This window comes from Leiobunum rupestre, chromosome 9 (assembly GCF_980474605.1).
Source record: "Leiobunum rupestre chromosome 9, qqLeiRupe1.1.hap1, whole genome shotgun sequence".
Lineage (NCBI taxonomy): Eukaryota > Metazoa > Arthropoda > Arachnida > Opiliones > Sclerosomatidae > Leiobunum > Leiobunum rupestre.
The window spans coordinates 7,459,539-7,483,659 of record NC_143392.1 but is presented as its reverse complement, the minus strand read 5'-3'; the positions used below and the strand labels follow the sequence as shown (position 1 = coordinate 7,483,659).

Genomic DNA, 24,121 nt, shown 5'->3' with positions numbered 1-24,121 from the left:
AATGATCGAATACTATTTGATCGAATTCAAAAGTATTTATAGTACCAGTTGGTATGTTTTATTTTACCGAATGTCAATATGAAGTGCAGAAGGAATAATGATGGAATAATTCGTTGCTTAAGTGCAGAAGGAATAATGATGGAATAATAAAAACTTGCTGAGGTTAACGGTAATAGTTAGTGTAGGGAGCTGTTGGCTCGCGTGGCATGAAGGGCTTGCCACCACCCTCCTACGCATTGTAACCCAGCCACCTATTACTTGATCACGCACAAGCAACATTGCTTATGTGGTCGAAGGTGGTGCCTTGGGTATTAGCTCTATTTAAAAAAAATTCATTGCTTTAACTGTATTAAGCCACAAAGATGAAGATTTTTTACTTTGTACACTATATGATGGAATTGTTTATGACATCGACGATAACGGCCCGTTGTTTTTGATATATATAAATAGGGTCAGGTTAGGTTAGGTTAGGTTAGGTTAGGTTGGTGTACGCGCGCCGTAGGCGCGTATGCACCGTTGCCTTTTCGATTTACTCCCAAAAACTAGTAGTTTTACCCTACAGTAGCTTTCGATCAAATTTGATTCGATCAAATGCCATTCGATCAAATGCAATTCGATCAAATGCAAATTCGATCAAATGGGACCCGTTCGATCATTTGGGAATCGATCAAATAGACTCAAACCGTACGTTTCGGTGCTCCCGATTTGTTCTACGTCGAAACGTCATAGTCGAATAATGCCATAAATCTCGAGGCTGGAACATTTTTACAATAGCGGCTGCCATTTGCCAAAATGGCGGAAATGGGAGACCTCACAACGTGAAAGAGCGCTTCAAAATAAATAAATGTTTGATATTACTCAAGTGTTGTATTAAAAAAAAAACAAATAAAAATAAGCTTTTCATTTATGCCGAGAGATGGCTCTGGTGTTAAAGAAAGTGTATTTTCTAAAAACATAGCTGTAGCGACAAGACGCCGAAGATAATTTGGCAGGAACAAGCGGCATAAAGCGATAACAAAAATCTTGAAGGGTATTTAGAGTTTCTCAGAGCGTCAAATCCCGCCTTCCGCATTCGGCGAAGTCGAGGAAAACGATTAAAAGTCTAAAAGATTAGAATTAACCTTGAACAAACGCGGAAAAAAGCGGAATTACCCGATGACATGAAATTATCTTCCGAATCTTATAAAACAGATTGAGACTACTTTTACAGACTGTTATAATCGTACATTCAATAAGAAATTCTGTAAACTTCTAGCCAATGTTTGGTTTTTAAAATGAATTATTTAAATTTTATACGCTTAATAGCCTAAAAATCATACAGAATTAAGAACACTTGAAAATAGAAGAATGAAATTAAAAATAATAACTTTATTTACGCAATAATTTTTAAAAAATATAAAAATTATTGCGCAAATAAAGTTATTTTTATTTCATTCTTCTGATTTTATACGTAAGTAGCCAGTAAATTTTAGCTGAACAATTGAAAATATTCCAAAAACGTAGGTAAGCGGTATCATAAGTTAATAATAATTACTGTTATTAAAAGCTCGTAATACTTCATACAGGCAAATGTGGTGCAATTTAATTTCCTAGCAAACTGTGACTGTAGGGATAACAGGGAATTCAAACGTACCCAAATAAAGCGTACCAAAAATATGAATTCATGTGATTACTTCAATTTCTACTAGGTGGCGCTTAGAGTAGCGTTATATGTCGTTTGATGGGAAATTAAACTCGCAATATTTTGATTTATTTGAAACAGGGTAAACAAGTCAAATATAATTCCCAGAATGTTTCTATTTTGGAAACCATAAAATTACTGTATTGCCAAGAAGACTTACATACGTTATATACAGGGTTGTACAAAATGCAAAATACTTTCTCCATAACTCAAAATGCAAAATGTAAAATGCAAAATAATTTATCCACAACTCAAAATGCATTTTGAAAATTGGGTTTTCTAAATGAAAAATGAAAAATGTAATATGGTTATTGGCAAACCGATTTCCCTGAGATATCCTCCCTGATATTTCCCGGATTTCCCACAGATAAATCCCTGATTTTTCCGGGTGCAAGATAACCTCAAATGAAGATTTACCGAGTAACTCATTTCATGATAGTCATTTAAGTTAAATTGGTTAAATATTATCATATAAAAGAAATATTAAAGTAAAATTTTTAATAAGAAAAACTTATGGATGTAAATTTGTACTCTTTATGGTTGGCTTTCTAACCCCCATAAATTCCCCTGATTTTTCTATCGAAAATCTAATTCCCGTAGATTTCAGGTTTTCAAGGTTTTCCAGGTCTGATCAACCAGAAATTTTCTTCATCTTGATTAATATTTCTTTTATTTTTCTTTGATTTTTCTTTTATGTCAGTTAATTATTTCTTTAAAGGTAATTTTAGACTCCCCCGCTTTACTTTGTGATTACAGTTTTTATAATATGATTCGCTATACCGTTATATAATTTTTATTTAACAATATCTTCACTGTTCTATTATTCGTTTTTGAATCTAAGTTTATAACAATTGCATTGGAACAATATTCCCATTTAATTTCATTTTCTTATTTATTATTTATTATTTATTATTTATCAAAGCAATATTAATATTTTTTTAAATACAAGATATCTATTGTTCCGCAGTTAGATTACAAAAACCTTTTATACGATATTCGTTAAGATAACGAAAATAAGTTCTGCACTACTTCGAAGTAATGAGCTAAAAATATTTATTTAAAAAGAGTATGAAATAAATAAATCAATAGTCTGCTAATACGCGATGCGACTGGTTTTTACACACAATCCTAAGGATTTGTGTGTATAAACCAGCGTTCAGACTATGTGTAAATGTGACGTTTGCGTCGATCGTGTCGGTTCTTTCGATTTCTTACACCGTTCAGACTTCTCAACAGTGACTTTAAATTTTCGCGCGTGTTATTTAAATTTTTTCATTTTCGTTGCGGACTGCCTAGATGGCGTCTCGGTTTAAAGCTCAAAAAGTTCATAGCAGACAATTACCCTTATACCTCATCAGTGCTGACTCTAGGTAGTGGCGACCTTTAGAACCATCGAAATACTATAACCAATCAGAGGTGGATAAAAAATAATTTCCGCCGTTATTACTGAGCTCTGATTGGATGAACAATCACCTTTTATGTTAATCTCCGTGCAAGGTTGGTTCCTTTCTGAACAGTGAAATGAACGAACCGACGCGACCAACATAACCGAAACGACACGACCGATGCTAACGTAATATTTTCAGATAGTCTGAGCGCTGCATAAGTCTCACGTACAGTGTAGCCGTTGCCGCCGATGCCGCCGATGCCGCCGTGTCACGCATACCTCTTCAACGGTTATAACTAGAAGAGTCAATAATATCTCGTTCAAAAGTACATATATTACCATTGATAGCCTTTCATAAAGTTTTCCAATCGGAGCCCAAGAAGTTGGGAATTTGCCCAATTTACTATTTTCGGTGATTTCCTTTATGTGGTAGATATTTTGTTTAAAATTAAGTCCGATAACGTTAAAAAAATATTATTGGATAGGTTAGGATTCAGCGGACCTACAACTTCGGTCATATCAGTAAATATTAAATTTAAGTATAGTTTTCAGGGTAATTTACGGGACCCCAGTTTTCGTGGTTTTATATTTCCGCCTAAAAATCTACATATTTAAGTCCGATTTTCATGAAAGTTATATTTTTGAATAGCTGTGGTTTACATATAACCTAGAATTGTAAAAACGTTCCTTAAATTTAATTCTAAGTAAGGTTTTTTGGGCAGCGTATACGGACCCCCGCAATTTCCAACATTGTAAATCCGCGTGTTTATAGAGGTCTACGCGCCCGTTTCCCTCTGGCGTTTTTCAAGGCCGTTCAGAGTGGGCCGCGCTTTCAACGTATGACCAGAAGTAACAATTAAGTATGACACTGATCTACCTAGTCTTCGGCGTATGACCAGAAGTAATAAGTGTGACACTCAACGTAACAAATAAGTGTGATCAGAAGTAACAAATAAGTGTGATCCGAAGTAACAAATATGTGTGATCCGAAGTAACAAATAAGTATGAAACTAATCGAACTAGTCTTTGTCGTATAACCAGAAGAAATAAGTGTGACACTCAACGGCTGACTAGTAGTAACAAATAAGTGTTATCAGAAGTAAAAAATAAGAGTTACACTGATCGAAGGTATCTTCGATGCTTTCAAAGTATGACTAGAAGTAACAAATAAGTGTAAATTTGTATATATGTGTGACCGTGGATATATTTTGGTTGTGATAACGGCGCTGCAGGTTGCTGTGAATAGCTCAAACAAACTTAACACATTAGGAGGATTGTGTGTATTCTGACCGTCGTACGTCTTGTTTAACATAACTATAGCGCCAATCACTTCTAGCTTCTGTGAAATGTAAGGACCGAAATGATTACGGCATAGGGTTCGCACAAAATTTACCTAATGAATTTCCTGGACTTTTCCAGGTTTTTTCCTGACCAATTGCCAAATTTTCTCCGACTATTTTTGTAGTACAAATATGAATGATTTGAAGTAAAATCTTGCTAAATATGAATGTATTTTTAATTCATCGTTCAAAAATTTATCGGCCTGATTTTTTTGGTTCATTTTCAAATTCCCGGACTTTTGGGACTATTTTCAAATTCCCCGACTTTTCCCTAACTTTGAGACCATTTTCAATTTCCCTGTCTTTTTGGGGCAATTCTCAAATTCTCGGATTTTTTAGGCATTTTCAATTTCCCTGTCTTTTTGGGGCAATTCTCAAATTCTCGGATTTTTTAGGCATTTTCAATTTCCCTGTCTTTTTGGGGCAATTTTCAAATTCTCGGATTTTTTTAGGCCATTTTCAATTTCCTTGTCTTTTTGGGGAAATTTTCAAATTCCCCGACGTTTTGAGGCCATATACAAATTCCCTGACTTTTTGAGACCATTTTAAAATTCCCGGACTTTTGGAAGCCATTTTAAAATTCCGGGACCTCTCCAGGTTTTAAAAACAAAAGAACTACTTTTAAACCTAAACTTAAATAATACACACGAATGTCCTTCAAAAAATTTCTCCCAAAAAATAAGCGGTATAACTCCCTGAAGACTTTCCCGAAAAGTAAAGTAGATTTTTCAATCCATGACACTTGATTGAAAAGAACACCAGGCAGCTCCCATCGGGTCCCCCGAGTATCAAAGGAGATATAACCTCCATTTAGAGAGATCATTAAAAGTGAATGTCTTCTGCACACATAATATTTACAAGCTGAAGCGGCCGGGGATTCCTTTTCAATTGGTCGACAAATGACGCAAATTCCCAATTGGAGATTCTAGCCAACGATACAACTACGCTCATATTGAAAAGGCCATCCGAGACTAAAACCTCCTCCGAAACTCGAGTCAACACCGCCTGTTTAAGTCTACAGCTCAAATTTCTAATGGAAACCGTCAAACGACACTCCTATCAAATATACACTCTACAAGTGGATGAAACCATAGTCTAGTCTCCAATGGAAAAAGGCACAGCGGGAAATATTCATGTGTCATTTAGCCGGAGCTATAAGTTCCCTCGACAATGTATTCGATTTAAGGAGATAATATTTACACAGTACCCTGTTCGCTAAGTGATTCCTGATTATTTCCCCCTTCTGTCGGTAGGGGGAGACACTAACAAGGAGACTACCCGAGGTGTTACACACCGAATTCGTTCAAACTCGAGGGATTGGTAGACCTTCATGTAACTTGAACAAGTTGGCAAGCCAAAATTTACCTCTCCTCGGTAGAATTGTCCCTAGTGGTATTAATTTCTCGAGATGACCCTTAAAGATATATCTCCGCAATTTAGAGTTATTTGTTAAAAATATTAACCCATTTCTATCCCGCCCGGTATAAAATTTTTATTATAATTAAAATAATTGAGACGAAACGACCAATTTTAATTTATTCAGAATATCATAAGTTAAGTAGTTACAACAGTAAGTTAGACGTACTACAACAATGCACAATTGAATTAAACCCTTTTACAGAACAAGTTTATCAGTTAAATATAATACGAAGCAAATTTTAATGAAAGAAATATCTACAGAGGCTTTTTGGAATTACTCGCTTACGAAATACTTGCCGCATCTTTAACGCTCATTTTATTTCAACACTCGCCCTCGATGAAGATACCGTAGATATCTGGTAGTGGACGACTCGTTCACTTCCTGTTGACGTTGTGACGCATACCACATGAAAAAGACCAATGCCGTCCAATTTCCAATATCATATAATGACTCGCACACCCAAGAAATCATTGACTGCGTTAGAAATCGTAGATATCCAAATATCCACACCAAATATATGTACAAGAAGCAAAAACCTTACCATCAACAAAGCACAGAGAGCCACTTGACTAACCGCCACCTCTTAAAGCAATTAACGTTAAATTATCTCCTTTGAATTAACAGAACTATATATAGGTCGTTAAGAAAGTGGACCACCCACAGGGTCTACCCTTTAACCCTCTAATCTCGGCTGACTGCGCTAAAACAAGATTTAACCTTTAAAAAATACCAGATTAGGTCTTCATAAATTCATTAATAAAAAAAGACTTTATTACCTATTATGCTTACGATGCCTGTCTTAATTTCAGTGAATCTAAGCAGCTATCGGTGGTTCTGTGGTAGAGCGCTCGACTGCCAAGCCGAATGGTCTGGGTTCGAAACCTGGGTGGCGCATTTGTTTTTAATCAATAGAGAAACGCTAAATTAGAATTTCTTCGATGCAATAATTTCAATTTCAATTCTATTTCAATTAAACCAAAATTTCGTACTCTATTAAATACGCTTCCGATAAAGCTGAAGGTCTAATTTTCAATAAGGCGTAACAAGTGTCGGTGGTTCTGTGGTAGAACGTCCGCCTGTCAATCAGGAGGTCTCGGGTTCAAATCCCGCCCGATGCGATCGCAAATTGATACTAAGACGAATACCGTGTACAACTGGTGGAAACCCTGCCATTGGACGTTGAGAGGTAGCATTACACTCAGCACTCGGTCCGTCCCAAAGTCATTAAGAAGAAGTTGGAGAGAAAACGCCCATATAAACACAACAGACTCAACATGCACATCCATCAGAACACAAACACAACAAATTCAACACTCACAACCTACGCATAAACATTACAAAAACCGTAATACACCAAACCGTCACGACGGTGAGCGAAAAAACACCATCCAAACCAAACCGCAAATGCATCCGTTAACGCTCACCGTCACACGGTGGTTTTGCCAACCCTTTGAGAAACTGCGTACGCAGTGATTACACTTTGCACCGAAAATGCGAACGCGTTCGCAGTCCTGACAGACAGACACACCCACAGACCCACCCACAGACCCACCCACAGACAGACACGGTCGTTGTATAACCCCTCCTAGGGGACTTTGTCCCCTCGGAGAGGTAAAAATCCTAAAGGGATTTTATTCAATGGGCAACGGTTTTGCCATGGCAACGAAAAATGTTTTTGACAACTTAAAATGGAAATTTTCCCATTGAAAATAACATGGGATTTTGACCGATTCCAAGGGTCCCCCTGTGAAACATTTTACAAGATTGAAAAAAAATTAAAATACCAAAATTATAAAAAAAATTCATAAAAATTGAGAAAAAAAATCAAAATTGGTCACATTTTTATCAATTTTTTTAATTTTTTGCACAGGGAAATCGGTCAAAATCTCATGTTAATTTATGTTGTCAAAAACATTTTTCGTTGCCATGGCAAAGCCGTTGCTCATTGAATAAAATCCCTTTAGGATTTTTCAAGTTACATGAAGGTCTACCAATCCCCCGAGTTTGAACAAAATCGGTGTGTAACACCTCGGGTAGTCTCCTTGTAAGTTCTCTTTCTATCTACAGCTTTAAATAAACTGAACTGATAATTTAAAAAAGGGTATTAGGCTTTTTCAATGTTAGACAGAATAATTATTAAAAGCCTGCAAAGATACATGTTACATTTTGAATTATTTTTTTATAATTTTTAAACCCTAAAATATTTAAGGTATTGTACGTATCGAACTAGTAATACCAAATCCCTGGGTTAGTTTGCACTGCTTATAAAGGCAGAAGGTACACTTTATCAACACCTTACGCTATTACCTCCATTAATCGCACTTACCATGGAACAAGAATCTAAGGGGACTCACTGTTCACGATATTTAGACACGGTAGGCGTGGCCTAAATCGGAAGGCTTATTGAGGTACATCAGCCTCAAGAATGCGGTTCAACTATCACTATGAAAGGTTTAGTCGGGGCTTAGGCGACAGTACGTGCGAGAAAGTTACTTTAGGATTTAGAAATTAAATGGATTCTAGTTACATTGTTTAAAAAACCTTAGCCATACGCGGCTTACTGGTTATTTTTACTTAACTAAACTTTTAAAGAACCAATTTGAAAAATAAAAAGTTCTAAAACTTACTAAGCCTAATCATTTAACCGACAACAACGGCCCCATTTCGTCAAAATTAAACGTGAACGCTCCAGCTTCTCTACGAAACTATTCACTCTTTTTTTGGGAATTTTGCTGGGTGCGTTCATGTTGAGTCTACCCCCCCCCCCCCTTCTCCATATCCTGGGACCAAAGACTGAAGCCTAGACCCCCACCGGTGGTTCCAGGTAATGGCCGACTAGCGGGCGGCCAAAAAGAGGGGTCGAAAATACTGCGAAAAAGAGTGTATACGTCGGAAATCGACTTCAGTGACGCCAAGTTTGTCCACATTGAACTAAAATTACCCGTGATTTTCGTATTTTTAAAGCCTGAACAGTGAGTCCCGTTAAGCCAGGTTCGCACTTACCCCTCAAATCTCTTCGTTTTAGAGAACTAGAAATCGCTTCGTGTTGGTTCGGGAAGAAACTCTTCCAAGTCGGTTCGCTTAGAATCGCTTTCAAAACGACAAGGCGGGGTAGTAAAATTGCCCGTATTTTCAAAAAATAATGGGAATGAAATTCTAAATAATGTCAAATAATATTACTGTATGTGTAGTAAACACGATTAACTAATTATTTTGGGATACATTTACGAATTTTCAAAATTCTGGTCATATTTTGAAATGACCTTAAACCTTGGCTATAAGCGAGCCAGGCTGAAGCGATTTCGCACGTGTGAACCAAGAATTATTGTCGTCGGTCAAAACTGGCATTCAAACCGACCTAAACTAGATTTTAAGCTTTGGTGTGAACGTGGCATGAGAGTAGGTGGATCATTAAAACACAGGTTATAGTTATCTGTGAACTTGAACACATTCTCAGTTCCCCGTAACACGCCGCCACTGAGACAAAACACCGGGGGGACTTCTTAACGTTCCCAACTTTGTACTCGAGACAGAAGATAGTTATTATACGGGATTCGTTCTCTAAAGAGGATTCAAATGTCCCCAGTGAAACGAAAGATTCGAGGATTTAAAAGCGGGCGAGTAAAGCAATTGTTAAAGCTTAAAGGACTTTGCCACGGGCGCCGCTTACATTAATTTAATCGCCCAGAGTGCTATTTGCGTAAAAATGCTGAGCTTATTCTGTTATTTAAAACAGGAACGTGTCTTCCCTAGTTGACAGCTCACTTTGTAGTAAAAGTAAATCTCTGTATCCGCCCCATATATTGCTATTGTTATTCGTTTGATTTTGCAAATTATTCAATATGCAATGCGAGGCGAATTACGTCTTACGTTGATTTTCTTTAAATAATTCATTGGGAAAATCAAGTTTTGGATTTGTAAATATCCCTGCGCGTCATTTTTATATACACGCGTTGTATGTTTCCACCATTTGGCGTGAAATTCGATTCATTGAAAAATTAGTCCAGAAGGATAATTCTCTCATACACTTATGGTACACTCATTAAACTAGTGTTGTTAATTTTCCGGAAAAATAAAATGAGGAAAAATTTCCGGAAAATTTTCCGAATTGCGGAATGTTATTAATTTTTTATCGATAAAAATGTCTAATAACAGTAAACATACTACAAAACATTAATAGTGTTACAATGTTAATCAGTTTAACCTAGTCTAGAGGTTTAGTTTTACTTTTAGATTCGAAAAAATTAGCCAAAAATGCCGCTTTATTTAAATTTGCAAACAATATATTAGACTAATCATGGAACGAAAACGTTTTTAAATTTTTTGCGGAAAAGTACGGAAAATTTTCCGGAAAAAAGGCCTCGGTCATTTTCCGGAAAGATTTCCGAGCGGGAAATTTTCCGACTTACAACACTACATTAAGGGGGAAGAATACAGTAAAAGCCTCTTTTTCGTTCAAGCTGAACGTTTCTGTTTTAACAATTACATAATTTAATTATATTTTTCTTATTAGGCTGAACCTTCCTCTAGTGCTTAAAATAATTTTGATAATTCTAATATTAATCGTTAACGAGATATAAGGTCCTAACTAAAGGGTAGTTTGGACGCTTGCCCAACTTGTTTAGCTCCGGGGGTCCGAATTAAAACGTAATAACTTAATTTTAAATTGTCAAAATTATTTTAGTCACTAAACAAGAGATTTTTCTACCCTTAAATATGAATTTTATAAGTTAAAATACAAAATTAAAAGATTTCAGCTTGAAATAGCGCGAAAGTAGACAATAGCCACTGTAGTCTTCCCGCTTAAACGTTAACGTTGCAGGTTTAAATCCTAACTTGAAATCCAACGTTACATCTTTAATAGAAAATCTGTTCCTATAAGCAGAAGTACATATTATATCTCTTACAAGATAAGTATCCGATACATATTTCAATGAAACATGTAATTCCTTAGGTTTGAGGTACTTTTCAATTTGAACGATTTTCACACTGCATCACGCAACGTGGAACAAGAGAGTGATTAGCATTTTCACCTCCCAGCAAGAGGAGCCGGGTTCGATCCTTGTGTGTGGCACTGAAAAACTCCCGCGTTGAGTTTCAAAGGTCATATTTCCATATTTGTATTACATGATATGTCAAAAAAAAACCCCAAATCAAGAGAAATTAGATATGTCTTATGTCGAGCCCTGCTAAAAAAGATTGTAGGGACTAGATATCGTCTGCTAGGTAGACTGCTTCACTTTTTTTGTGTCAGAAAAAGCTGAAAAGCTTGTAAAAGTGTAGAGATACTGCAAAGGCAGCAAAGCTGAACCCAAGGACTTGTAGAAATCTGAAGTCATAAGTCTCAAGTCTCAACTATTAAGTTAACAAGCCGGTTAACTTTGTAAATTACTATTAATTAACTATATATATATATATTAAAGTGATCATTGCACCTTGAAAAAATGCCTTTTCATTAAAATATGAAATTTCAAAGTGGGTGTTTCTCAGGTGGGTTTTTAAAGTGGGTTTTTTGGGGTGGGTGGGTCCAAAAAAAACCCACTGGGTTTTTTGTTTTCGAACCCTGCTTTTTTACCTTCATAAACATTTTGGAATTTTCTGCCCCTTCGCGCCACCACCGCCGAATAAAATTCCACGCCGCCGAGGATTTTTGAAAAATCGGCACACCACGCCGCCGCCTGGTTATTTCCGCCAAACGCTGCGGCTAACTCAAATCAAATCGGCATTGTAATGGCATTAAAAGTCGCTTGACGACTTGAGCCTAAGGTGTGCTAATCCTTCCATCAATGGAAAATGTTAAAAATACCCTGTCTAGGAAAATTTACTTATCAATAAGTCATATAAACTCGATGTGGTATAGTTTTAGAAAATAAATATGCGAAAGTACACGTTTCGAGCGAATAAAGTGAATTAAAAAGTGAAAGGCTTCCAAATGTTAGGGTTGAGTTAATCCTGATGATTTGAGTTTCGGACGAAAATTGCCTTTTCACATTTATCCGAAATAAAATAATGTTTTTGATAAAACGACTTCCTTTTGGAACTAGGCCTAATGGAAATAGTAGCTATCATTAAAGTGCACTTGGAGTGGCTCTTTCCCAGAAAGGCATAAGACGGAAATCAGCTTTACCCCGGCCCTCGTTTCATAATAACTAATAAAAAAGAATCGACTAATATTAATAATTTATAATACAGGTTATGTTCGGCAGGGTTTGATGATTGATATTAATTTCCTAAGACAATGGATTTAATTCAAAATATTTTTATTTTAAAATGATTGGTTCAATGCAGTATTTATGAAAATATGAAAAAAATTACAATTTGAAAACGGATCTAACAAAAATTAGTAGTAATTTATTTAAGTTTGTGTCCACGTTACGGATAATTCAGCCTAACGACGACGAAGTTAATTGTTAAATTTAAAATAATAATTGATAATAATTGATTATTCAAACGTTTGTCCCAATTTCATTTATTATTGAAAATGTTATGGTATTTAACCTAAACTTACCGAATACACGCTTGAAATTTCTAAACTTTATCTTAATTTAACCTGAAAACCCTGAAAACGTTAAATTTTCCGAATTTTATCCAATTCACCCAATTTCCTCTATTTTACCTAATTTTATCCTATGTATCCGAAATATATCAATATTTTCTATTAAGCTGTATTTTCATTTATAAAAATTTATAAGACATTATCGAAATTTTCCTTAAATTGCCCCGTTTACCCAATTTTACCCATATTAACCAAATTTTCCTCATATTTACCCAATCTTATTATTAAATTAAATAAAGTATATTCATTTTCAGAAGTCATCTATTTTGTTAATGTCAAGATACACTTCAATCATATGTAACATAATTACTCATAAGTATGCCTCTGTACAACATTTCCATTGAAAAAAATTCAATGAGACCTTGTTTCACGCGGAACATACATTTAGCGGACCCAAAATTGCAAAAATGCTTATAATCCTTGCGCTATTGAAAAGGTTACCATGGAAATGAAATCATGTGATCGCGAGGCACGAACTAAAGTTGACATGGGCAAAGCCAAAAACGCGCGAGGAATTCTCACTAACTTCCGTTTCCCATCAGTAAAGTTGATGACGCGTATTTCGTCACGGAATTGTAAGTGACGTAATTTACGTCATATCCCGTGAACAAGGTTTCATTAATGAAAATGCTTTTATGGCATACTTAAGAGTTATTATGTTACATATGCTTCAATCCATACTCAACTCAATCCAAGTAAATTAGGTTCGTCTTTTTAAAATTCGCTTTGATCGTAGCCAATCGACGAAGCAGTTTATTATTAAATTTGAAAAAATTGTTTTATCAAATTTGTACCAAACAGTATCCAGCAAAGAAATGTATCAATTTCTGAATTGCTAATATGAAATTGCAGTTAATATTTTAGGGCCATTTCTCAGAACAAATATAAAAGATACATCAATAGATAGAAATTGAAAAGCATTCGCGGACACAATTTCCATTTCGGCAAATAAGGCTTAAATAAAATACCATATCTTTTTGTTTCCCCTTCTACGGTCGCTGAATGAAATATTTCCGGCTGGTTGGTTACCAGATAATAATCAGCTAGGCTAATACCCAAGGCACCACCTTAGGCCTGAGTCCTCAAGCGACTTTTAAAGCCATTAATTAAGGTGGCCGGGTTACAATGCCCAAGAAGCCAACTACAATCCATACTCAAGTCAAACCCAGTCAATTAGGTTCGTCTTTTAATTTTAATTGTTAAAAATCCAAAAACGGCGCCAGTTTTTCTCTTCGACCCAAAAATTATCCGTTGGGCCTAACACAAGTTTTTCTCTTCGACCCAAAAATTATCCGTTGGGCCTAACACGAGTTTATCCCCTTTGACGCAAAAATTATCCTTTGAGCCTAACACGAATTTTTCTCTTCGACCCAAAAATTATCCGTTGGGCCTAACGCGAGTTTATCCCCTATGAAGCAAAAATTATCAGTTGGGTTTAACACGAGATTTTCCCTTCAACGCAAATTTATCCGTTGGGCCTAACACTAGTTTTTCCCTTCGACGCAAAAATTATCCGTTGGGCCCGACACGAGTTTTTCCCTTCGACGCAAAAATTATCCGTTGGGCTTAACACGAGTTTTTCCCTTCGACGCAAAAATTATCCGTTGGGCCCGACACGAGTTTTTAACTTCGACGCAAAAATTATCCGTTGGGCCTAACACGAGTTTATCCCCTTCGACGCAAAAATTATCCGTTGGGCCTAACGCGAGTTTATCCCCTTTGAAGCAAAAATTATCAGTTGGGCCTAACACGAGATTTTACCTTCAACGCAAATTTATCCGTTGGGCCTAACACTAGTTTTTCCCTTCGACGCAAAAATTATCCGTTGGGCCTAACACGAGTTTATCCCCTTCGACGCAAAAATTATCCGTTGGGCCTAACACGAGATTTTCCCTTCGACGCAAAAATTATCCGTTGGGCCTAACACGAGTTTTTCCCTTCGACGCAAAAATTATTCGTTGGGCCTAACACGAGTTTATCCCCTTCGACGCAAAAATTATCCGTTGGGCCTAACACGAGCCCTTCGACGCAAAAATTATCCGTTGGGCTTAACACGAGTTTTTCCCTTCGACGCAAAAATTATCCGTTGGGCCCGACACGAGTTTTTCCCTTCGACGCAAAAATTATCCGTTGGGCTTAACACGAGTTTATCCCCTTCGACGCAAAAATTATCCGTTGGGCCCGACACAAGTTTTTCCCTTCGACGTAAAAATTATCCGTTGGGCTTAACACGAGTTTTTCCCTTCGACGCTAAAATTATCCGTTGGGCCTAACACGAGTTTTTCCCTTCGACGCAAAAATTATCCGTTGGGCCTAACACGAGTTTATCCCCTTCGACGCAAAAATTATCCGTTGGGCCTAACACGAGATTTTCCCTTCGACGCAAAAATTATCCGTTGGGCCTAACACGAGTTTTTCCCTTCGACGCAAAAATTATCCGTTGGGCCTAACACGAGTTTATCCCCTTCGACGCAAAAATTATCCGTTGGGCCTAACACGAGTTTTTCCCTTCGACGCAAAAATTATCCGTTGGGCCTAACACGAGTTTTTCCCTTCGACGCAAAAAGTATCCGTTGGGCCTAACAAGAGTTTTTCCCTTCGACGCAAAAATTATCCGTTGGGCCTAACACGAGTTTTTCCCTTCGACGCTAAAATTATCCGTTGGGCCTAACACGAGTTTATCCCCTTCGACGCAAAAATTATCCGTTGGGCCTAAAACGAGATTTTCCCTTCGGAGCAAAAATTATCCGTTGAGCCTAACACGAGTTTTTCCCTTCGACGCAAAAATTATCCGTTGGGCCCGACACGAGTTTTTCCCTTCGACGCAAAAATTATCCGTTGGGCTTAACACGAGTTTTTCCCTTCGACGCAAAAATTATCCGTTGGGCCCGACACGAGTTTTTCCCTTCGACGCAAAAATTATCCGTTGGGCCTAACACGAGTTTATCCCCTTCGACGCAAAAATTATCCGTTGGGCCTAACGCGAGTTTATCCACTTTGAAGCAAAAATTATCAGTTGGGCCTAACACGAGTTTTTCCTTTCGACGCAAAAATTATCCGTTGGGCCTAACACTAGTTTTTCCCTTCGATGCAAAAATTATCCGTTGGACCAAACACGACCCTCTACCGTCGATGCTCACCAGTCACCGTCGCGGTGTTTTGGCCGTTTTACAAGGACCATGTAAACAGTAGCTTGCACATCCAGACCCTATGTATTATTATTTCCGATTGAATGAATCATGAAATATATTTCTACGATATGAAAATAATATATTCTTCAAAAAGAAATCGAATCCTGAGGTTCAATGTATTTTGGTAATATTACTTGTATTACATCCCATTAAATTGGCAATAATTTATAGGAAGTACTTTGACTCAAAACAAAAGGGGACACTCACATGTAGTCGGACTGCGACTCTCCCATTTGTCCGTCTGGCCATTGCAGGTTGCAGAGCGAGCGAAGGGTGCCGTCCGGGTATCGGTAAGTAGTGGTCCTCGAGAAGAGGATGGTCGGTATGGCCAGCAGCGAGGCGCCGATCCAGATCAGCAGGATGACCGCCACCGCGCTTTTACGGGACATCCGCGGTGACAACGGGTACACAATGGCGAAATACCTGACAAAAAAAGATAAAACATGGCTAAATCAAATATCAGGTTGTTGATTTTGTTTTATTGAAAAAAAAAACGAAAAATCAATTTATTTAATTTAAATAGGCTTTTTTATTAAGTAACTTGGCCTTCTTTTTTAAATGTAGCTCTTACGTCAAAGTCTCTTACTTTCACAAGTCTACGAGGGTGCGCTACACTCGCGACGAATATAGCTTTTTCAAGCGCGTGTGCAAATCGCTCGTGCGAAGAATATACTTATTTAAAGGAGTAAAATTACCCCTATATAGGAGATTCAAAGCGCTAAAATTTGCCCTATATAGGAGATTCAAAGCGCTAAAATTACCCCTACATAGGAGATTCAAAGCACTAAAATTACCCCTAAATAGGAGATTCACAGGGCTAAAATTACCCCTAAATAGGAGATTCACAGGGCTAAAATCACCCCTAAATAGGAGATTCAAAGCACTAAAATTACCCCTAAATAGGAGATTCAAAGCACTAAAATTACCCCTAAATAGGAGATTCACAGGGCTAAAATTACCACTTTATAGGATATTCACAGGGTTAAAATTAAAACTTTAAAGGATATTCAAAAGGCTAAAACTACTACTTTAAAGGATATTCAAAAGGCTAAAACTACTACTTTATAGGATGGCTAAAATTAAAAATTGATAGAATATTCAAAAGGCTTAAATTAAAACTTTATAGGATACTAGGTGGGATACCCAGTATTTGCCGGGGAATTACGCCTATTTCTATAACCAAGGAAACAGCGCCAGTGACAAAACTCCGACACATTGAAAACGAAAATAGAACGCTGCAATAAATGTCTCCGTACCGAATATAGCCAACTGGTTAAAATAGAACGCTGCAATAAATGTCTCCGTACCGAATATAGCCAACTGGTTAATAACAATATTAATCAGTTATATGTTGATTACAAATAATAAGTGTCTATTGAAGAAGGCTTCTAAAAAATTCAAATAATTTTAGCTTTTTTCGTGTATATGCCTAAAGAATTAAGAAACTCGGTCTTTTGGCTATGACCAAAGTGTAGTATCTTGTATATAGCGGATATACGTAATTATTAAATTAGCTCAATTAATTAAAGTTGTTTTGCCGACCGTTACCGTCAAAAACCACAATCAGGGTACAATGAGATAGTATACCAAATGTGGTAGACCTAAGTTGAAAATTGTAGAATCCTATAGCGGACAAACATATATATATATACAAATCAACACTCATCTTTATTTATTAGATTGAAAGGGCTAAAATTACCACTTTATAGAAAATTAATAAAACTTAAACTATAGAGCTAAATTACTAATTTATAGGGTAAATAGAAATATGGTTATAGAGAAATTCACGAAGATTTTACGAATCTTCGTTTGCTTAGTAATATTGGAACTACAGCTGGAAATATAAAATGTCAAACATGCTCCTAAAGGCAAAGAACGTTAAATTCTTTGATCCCTTTAAACATTTTATTAAATCTATAACTACAATAATCAAAAAAAATAATCAACTAGGCTAATACCCAAGGCGCCACCTTAGGCCTAAGTCATCAAGTGACTTTTAAAGTCATTAATTCAAGTTTTGAGGCAATCAAAGAGATGAATGTAGTTGGCCCTTCCAATTTACCTTATGTACAATTTGTAAAAGACTAAAACTGGGTTCACTTTTAGGAAATACTGGCGCCCTCACTGTCACAGACAGGGTCGTCTTAAGACCTTCGCCCTAAGACTTTTGTACGCCCCATTTCTAAGAAGAAACTATTAAATATAATTTTTTCATACTCCTAAACTTTCATAGGCACAGTTCCCATTGTAATCATTGGTTAAAAGCGCTAAAATTACCCCTACATAGGAGATTCAAAGCGCTAAAATCACCAATATATAGGAGATTCAAAGTGCTAAAATTACCCCTATATAGGAGATTCACAGGGCTAAAATTACCTTATGTACAATTTATATATGAGATAAAACGACACAGTATAGTTAGGAACTCTACGGTAGTAAATCATTTATAACGGATACAAAAATGAAATATTCCATAGGAGATTCACAGCGCTAAAATTACCCCTACATAGGAGATTCACAGCGCTAAAATTACCCCTACATAGGAGATTCAAAGCGCTAAAATTATTCCTACATAGGAGATTCAAAGCGCTAAAATTACCCCTACATAGGAGATTCAAAGCGCCAAAATTACCCCTACATAGGAGATTCAAAGCACTAAAATTAGCCCTATATATCGGAGATTCAAAGCACTAAAATTAGCCCTATATCGGAGATTCAAAGCACTAAAATTACCCCTATATCGGAGATTCAAAGCACTAAAATTAGCCCTATATAGGAGATTCAAAGCGCTAAAATCACCAATATATAGGAGATTCAAAGTGCTAAAATTACCCCTATATAGGAGATTCACAGGGCTAAAATTACCTTATGTACAATTTATATATGAGATAAAACGACACAGTATAGTTAGGAACTCTACGGTAGTAAATAATTTATAACGGATACAAAAATGAAATATTCCAACAATATGGTTTCATCCAGATAAGTATGCAAGGGCGTTTAAAACACATTTATAACGGACGCAACAGAGCGAAACGCCACCGGCTTGTAGATATAATCGACAGCACCACGCGTCAATTCGGCAATACCCATTAGATCGCTCGTCGAGATTAGCGCGTCGAATACGCCAATGGTTCGTAATTAGGCCCGTTTGAAGCGCAGTTACATCCAGATAAATGTGACGTAAACCGGCCTACGCAATAACGACCGAAGCGTAAACAGAATTTAAGTCCGTCAGACAGCCGCCATTTGAGTTCGTTCTCAGGGGACCATCCAACGCTCGGAACGGATCAAGTGCAATCCTATTTTAAGGAACGACGGGCGAGAGCGGATTTCCTAATCAGGGGAAATCTGGAAACGTCTCCAAATTTCTGAACCATATTTGAAGTATGCCTGTTTAATTTAATTAATTAATTTTACATCTCATTAAGATTACGACATGCCAGTTTCTTAGAAAAAATATTTTTCCCACGTAAGACAATTTCTCCTAATGAATTGAGATTGGTTACGCTACAAAACAATGTTGCCTGAGACCATTTAATCATAAACAGTTCCTTCTTTGTAAGCTAATAATATTGAAATTTTGTGGTAATGGGAAAAAATTACATATTATGCATTTCTTTTGTTGTGGTAACTAGAGTTGTCAATTTTCCGGAAAAATTAAATACGGAAAATGTTCTAGGAAATTTTCCGCAAATCGGAAAAAATAAAAAATTTAAACATTAATTACTTTTTAAAGGTTTTAAACTTTTTATCGATATAAAATGTCTAATAACAGTAAACATACTACAAAACATTAATAGTGTTACATTGTTAATCAGTTTAAAGCTAGTCTATAGGTTTAGTTTTACGTTTAGATTCGAAAACATGAGGCGAAAATTCCGCTTTATTTAAATTGCAAACAATATATTAAACAAATTATGGAATTAAAACCTTTTTTCTTTTCTTCGGAAAAATACGGAACATTTTCCAGAAAAAGGCCTCGGTCATTTTCCAGATAATTTTCTGACTTACAACTCTAGTGGTAACGGATGAAGCGTCTGTCACTTCGCTTGCTCAGAGCGTATTACCAAGACTGTCTTGATTTATACTTGGGGATGATTACTATGTTGAGATGGTGTTTAGCGTTGCTCCCAATCGCCAACATGCTCTAACAGTAAATTTTTTCCCTCATAAAAATATAAAATCATCTAGGTATCTCATTAAAGAGAAGAATCCACCAATGGTCATTGAATTATTAATAAAGGTGACGTAGTAGCTACATTCAAACCAGAAGGCCACGTTAGTTTATAAAAACACCTATTAAGACTAATAAATTGAAGAATTTAAACCGATTTTTTCCGCGGCTCACATTACTCACTACGTTTTCATGAAGGTAGGAAACACGGAATTCGGAAAATCCCGATTTCGCTCTGGACGGGGAGCTAGCGGGAACACGTTTTAGCCGTTTTCATGACGTCCACTTTCAACTTTGACACGGGCTTAGCCCTACCATTAAACCACTGTTTAGAACTTTTATACTAGGGGTACGTTCAGTAGCGGTCAACGAAAAAAAAACCCGATTGATTTGATATTTCCCACCGATGAGCTTTTTCGTCATAATGACGTCGTGAGTTGCTGAACGCTTTTATTCAGTCATCGGTGTTTTTTAAAATGGCGTAGCTTTACGTCTGTCATCGGAAAAACCGACTCTTCCAACCGATGACTATTGACGGCTTTTAAAATTAATTTTGCGCGTGACAATACCTCTACATGTTATGGTCAAAAAAGCACGCAAAGAAGGCTGTGTGCCCAAGACAATCGTGACGTCAAAACTGGAAACGCGAAAAAGCGTACAGTAGGAAACCGATGTCACCGATTACTAATAGGTGAGTCCGATGACCGCTGCTGAACGTAATCGAGCTTCGATCTCTGCAAAATCTATTGGATTTTATTCGATTGTGACGTGTGCGACAATTCAGTCCTCTCGTCCATTTGATTAATCAGGGCGAGATATGTGTAACGGCCACGCCAACGGGGGGATACGTGGGGACAGGGGTGGGGACACCCGTGGCGGAAGCATTCCGACCACCATTTGGGGGATTGGTGGTCCTCCTCAAACGGCCATCCACAAACTTAGCCTCCCAGACGCTTGGTATTACAGGAGTACGCCACTACTCCCGGCAATCTATTTGGCTCTGACACCCGGCTCTGCTTGTGCAGAAAGACCGAATACGAATACGAGTATCGCGTTTAAAACGGCTCTATCTGTATTTCTATCGCAATTTAGTCGAAAGGTCGAAATAAATTATGTAATCGAAAAACCCTTTCTAGTGTATTCCGAGAATTGTTTGGGAAATTCCGTGAAGGAATAAATCCAAACGAGATGTTTCCGTTTCGTCCTGTTCAATAAACAACCTCACTTTTCCAACTAAAAAACCCCAGCATATCAAACCCGTGTCCTCGGGCTTTTTCAAGCTTAGAACAAGTCGGATTTTCTGAGAAAATACGGGTCCATTACTCGTGTTAGAGAAAACACAAGTGTTTTCACGCAATGTAGCACGGATTTCAAAATTCGGTTTACACCAAACACGGATTTACTACCGCCATGAAAACGTAGCAACAAACACTAGGAGAACGCAGCTAGCCTTTAAACACGCTAACGCTGTGTTGTGTACAAATTTCATTGGACGAACCTCTACGCTGAACGTTTTACGGGCGGGGGGAAGACAATTTCAGAATTTTTCCCTTCCGACGGCAGCAGGCGCTAAAGCGTCTAACTTATAGATAAAATAGATGACTTAGGCCTAAGGTGGTGCCTTGGGTATTCGCCTAGCCTAACTAATTATTTATTTTTTATTTAGCTGATAGGAAACTTAATGTTGTAGACGTGACGCCAGAATTTTGGCCGACATCTGGTGGCGGCACCCGAATAATATTATTTGGTGAAGTTCGCACTACACGAAGTCCGTACTAGAACCTTGGTGTAACGCAATCCCAATTGCAAAGGCTTAAGCGAGCTATATGTATTAAACGTACTTTTTCTTGAACTGAGAGCAAATTAAAAAAAAATAGCACTAAAGAAATAGCATTCAGTAAAGATTTCAAGTTTGTTTTAAACGCCATTTCTGGTATATTTGAAGACATTTACCTTGCAAAATACGTTTATTCCCAAAACTCCGACCTCAAATTTCTCAATACGTTCTACGCTCTTGAGAACCCAGCCAACTGGCGCAGTCACTAGATGTCAGGGCAATCTCGTGAGAGTCAGTTTGCCCCATTGAAGTTTCCTACCTATATACGAAGTTATTTTATCTATGGCCTAACCAATGAAAACTGTACACAAGAAAATGCAGGGCTTTTGACGGGTTGCGTTCTTCTTGTGTACCCCAGTCGTTATTAGCGCTTTTTGTTTATTATTGCCCTTTTGGCCATTTATTTAGCGTTCCTTTTAGCGCGTTCATTTTGCGCGTGATAAAACCTTTTTAAATTCTTAATTTTGTAACCGCCTCGAAGGCATATTCTGCCGAAGTAACGCGTTTTATCTTATTAAATTAACGGTCCTTTTACAATTGTTGTACTTATAGTCTAGTAACTTAAGTAAATATTTTAGCCAAAATTCTGAAAAATTGCTACCGGGCTGAATTTTGGAAGGCACCTTAATTTATTAATAATATATAAAATGTCAAAAGTCAAAAGTCCCCATTAGGTTCTTAGCACAATTTGTTATGGCGTACAAACTTGGATTTTGGCTAATATCTCCGTTACGAAACTTAGGGCCCGGCTATTTTCTACAAAAACGGTTCTATGGAGACATCGTTTTTGCCTAATCACAGTTTGAACGTTGTACCCGAAACATATAGACATATTAGACTAATCATAGAATGCCAACTTTGTTTTTCGGAAAAATTTGGAAACTGTTATTGTTGTAGGTATTATTCAACCAGTTTTACTATTATTTAGTGTAAGGCATTAGCATACATCGATATCATTTCATTGACGAAATGTTTCACAAGGAACGTGCATTTAATGAACCGTAAAAGTATAAATAAAGAAATACAAGTAATCCACTCTGAAAATGATGTGGTTGTTGTCGCAATAAAATTTATTAGCTGGCTGAATTTCATCAATATGCGCTGTGCGTACCATCATATGTAACATAATTACCTATAAGTATGCCTCTGTATAATATTCCATAGATAAAACTTCAATGAGACCGTGTTTCACACTGAACGTACAGTAATAGACGCATCAATATAACCTCTTCAAGGAAATCGCCAGGAAGTAATATTTCCGAGAGCTAGGACCCGCAAGTTACTGTTTATATAGTGCTTAATGGAATTTTTTCACCTGTGTCTTATCCTACAAGTGTTTAATTTTGACCTGGTAGCTTTTTTGACGTATTAAAACCCGAAGTTCTGTTTACAGGTGAAGAGTTTCCATTGTTTCCACAAGCAGGGTTGGACATAAGGATATTGTTTTTAGTAGTCAGCCTGACTAGGGATCCTCCTCTCTTAATTTATTTTAGTAATCACTGACTAGTGGGAGTAAAAATGGGGGTATAAAAACCAGAAGGACCCGGCAGAATTCAAATTGGAATTTATTATCGCTCGAGTTACGTGACTTTGGCCAATCACAATTTTTCTTAAATAAAATGAAATTGATGAATGATGAATTTATGATAACGCCATATTCGCCATTATTTATAAATATTTAGGTAAATTTTTCCTTATAATTCAAATTGACTAGTAAGCCCCCAGATTTCTATTAATTTTAGTAGACAGAGTATTTATTTTAGTAGCCTTATGTCCAACCCTGTCCACAAGCAGTAACTTGCAGGTCCTGGCTCTCGGCTATATTACTTCTTGGCGATTTCCTTTAAGATGTTTTATTTAACCGTCCATTGGACCCAAAAATGGAAAATTCTTATAATCCTTGCGCTATTGAAAAGGTAACCATGGAAACCAAAATCGCGTGATCGCGTGGCACGAGCGTAGAATTCTCGCGCTTTCAAAATCCGCTTCACTAATTTTTGTTTCTCATCTTCAAAGATGACAACGCGTTTTCGTCCCGAAAGTGGAAGCTAGGAGCAACAAATACAGCTCCACCCCACACAAGGAGAACGCAACCCGTCAAAAGTCGTGTATTTTCTTGTGTACAATTTTCATTGGTTAGACGCTTGAGCACCTGCTGCCGTTGGAAGGGGAAAATGCGGAAATTGTCTTCCCCCCCGCCCGTAAAACGTTCAGCGTAAAGGCTCGTCCTATGAAATTTGTACACAACACTGCGTTAGCGTGTTTAAAAGCTAGTCGCGTTCTCCTTGTGTTTGTTGCTCCTAGCTGGCAGTGACTTGATTTAAGTCATATCTCGCGAATGAGGTTTCATTAAAGAAAAAATTTTTATCCCGCTAGAAGTCACTAGTGTCTAATTACGACAAAAGTTTGTCTAGAGCGCTGTAGAATTCCGAATTGCCGCAAAAAGTTTCCGAAAAAAGGATTTTAAAAAAGTGATATCGGTTTCGAGCGATTTAATTAAGACGTTATCCGCCGTTTGGCGGCGCTGCGGGG

General features: G+C 37.1%; 1 protein-coding gene across 3 annotated transcripts in view; it reads right to left on the bottom strand.

Annotated features, from left to right (window-relative positions):
* LOC149926405 (tachykinin-like peptides receptor 86C) overlaps positions 1-24,121 on the bottom strand; it is a 151,652-nt gene that overhangs the window by 84,523 nt on the left and 43,008 nt on the right. For all 3 annotated transcript variants that reach the window (XM_090158712.1, XM_090158714.1, XM_090158713.1), the window contains exon 3: positions 15,783-15,998. In XM_090158712.1, coding sequence (XP_090014838.1) covers positions 15,783-15,998 — 216 coding nt within the window. The remainder of the gene's footprint in view (positions 1-15,782; positions 15,999-24,121) is intronic.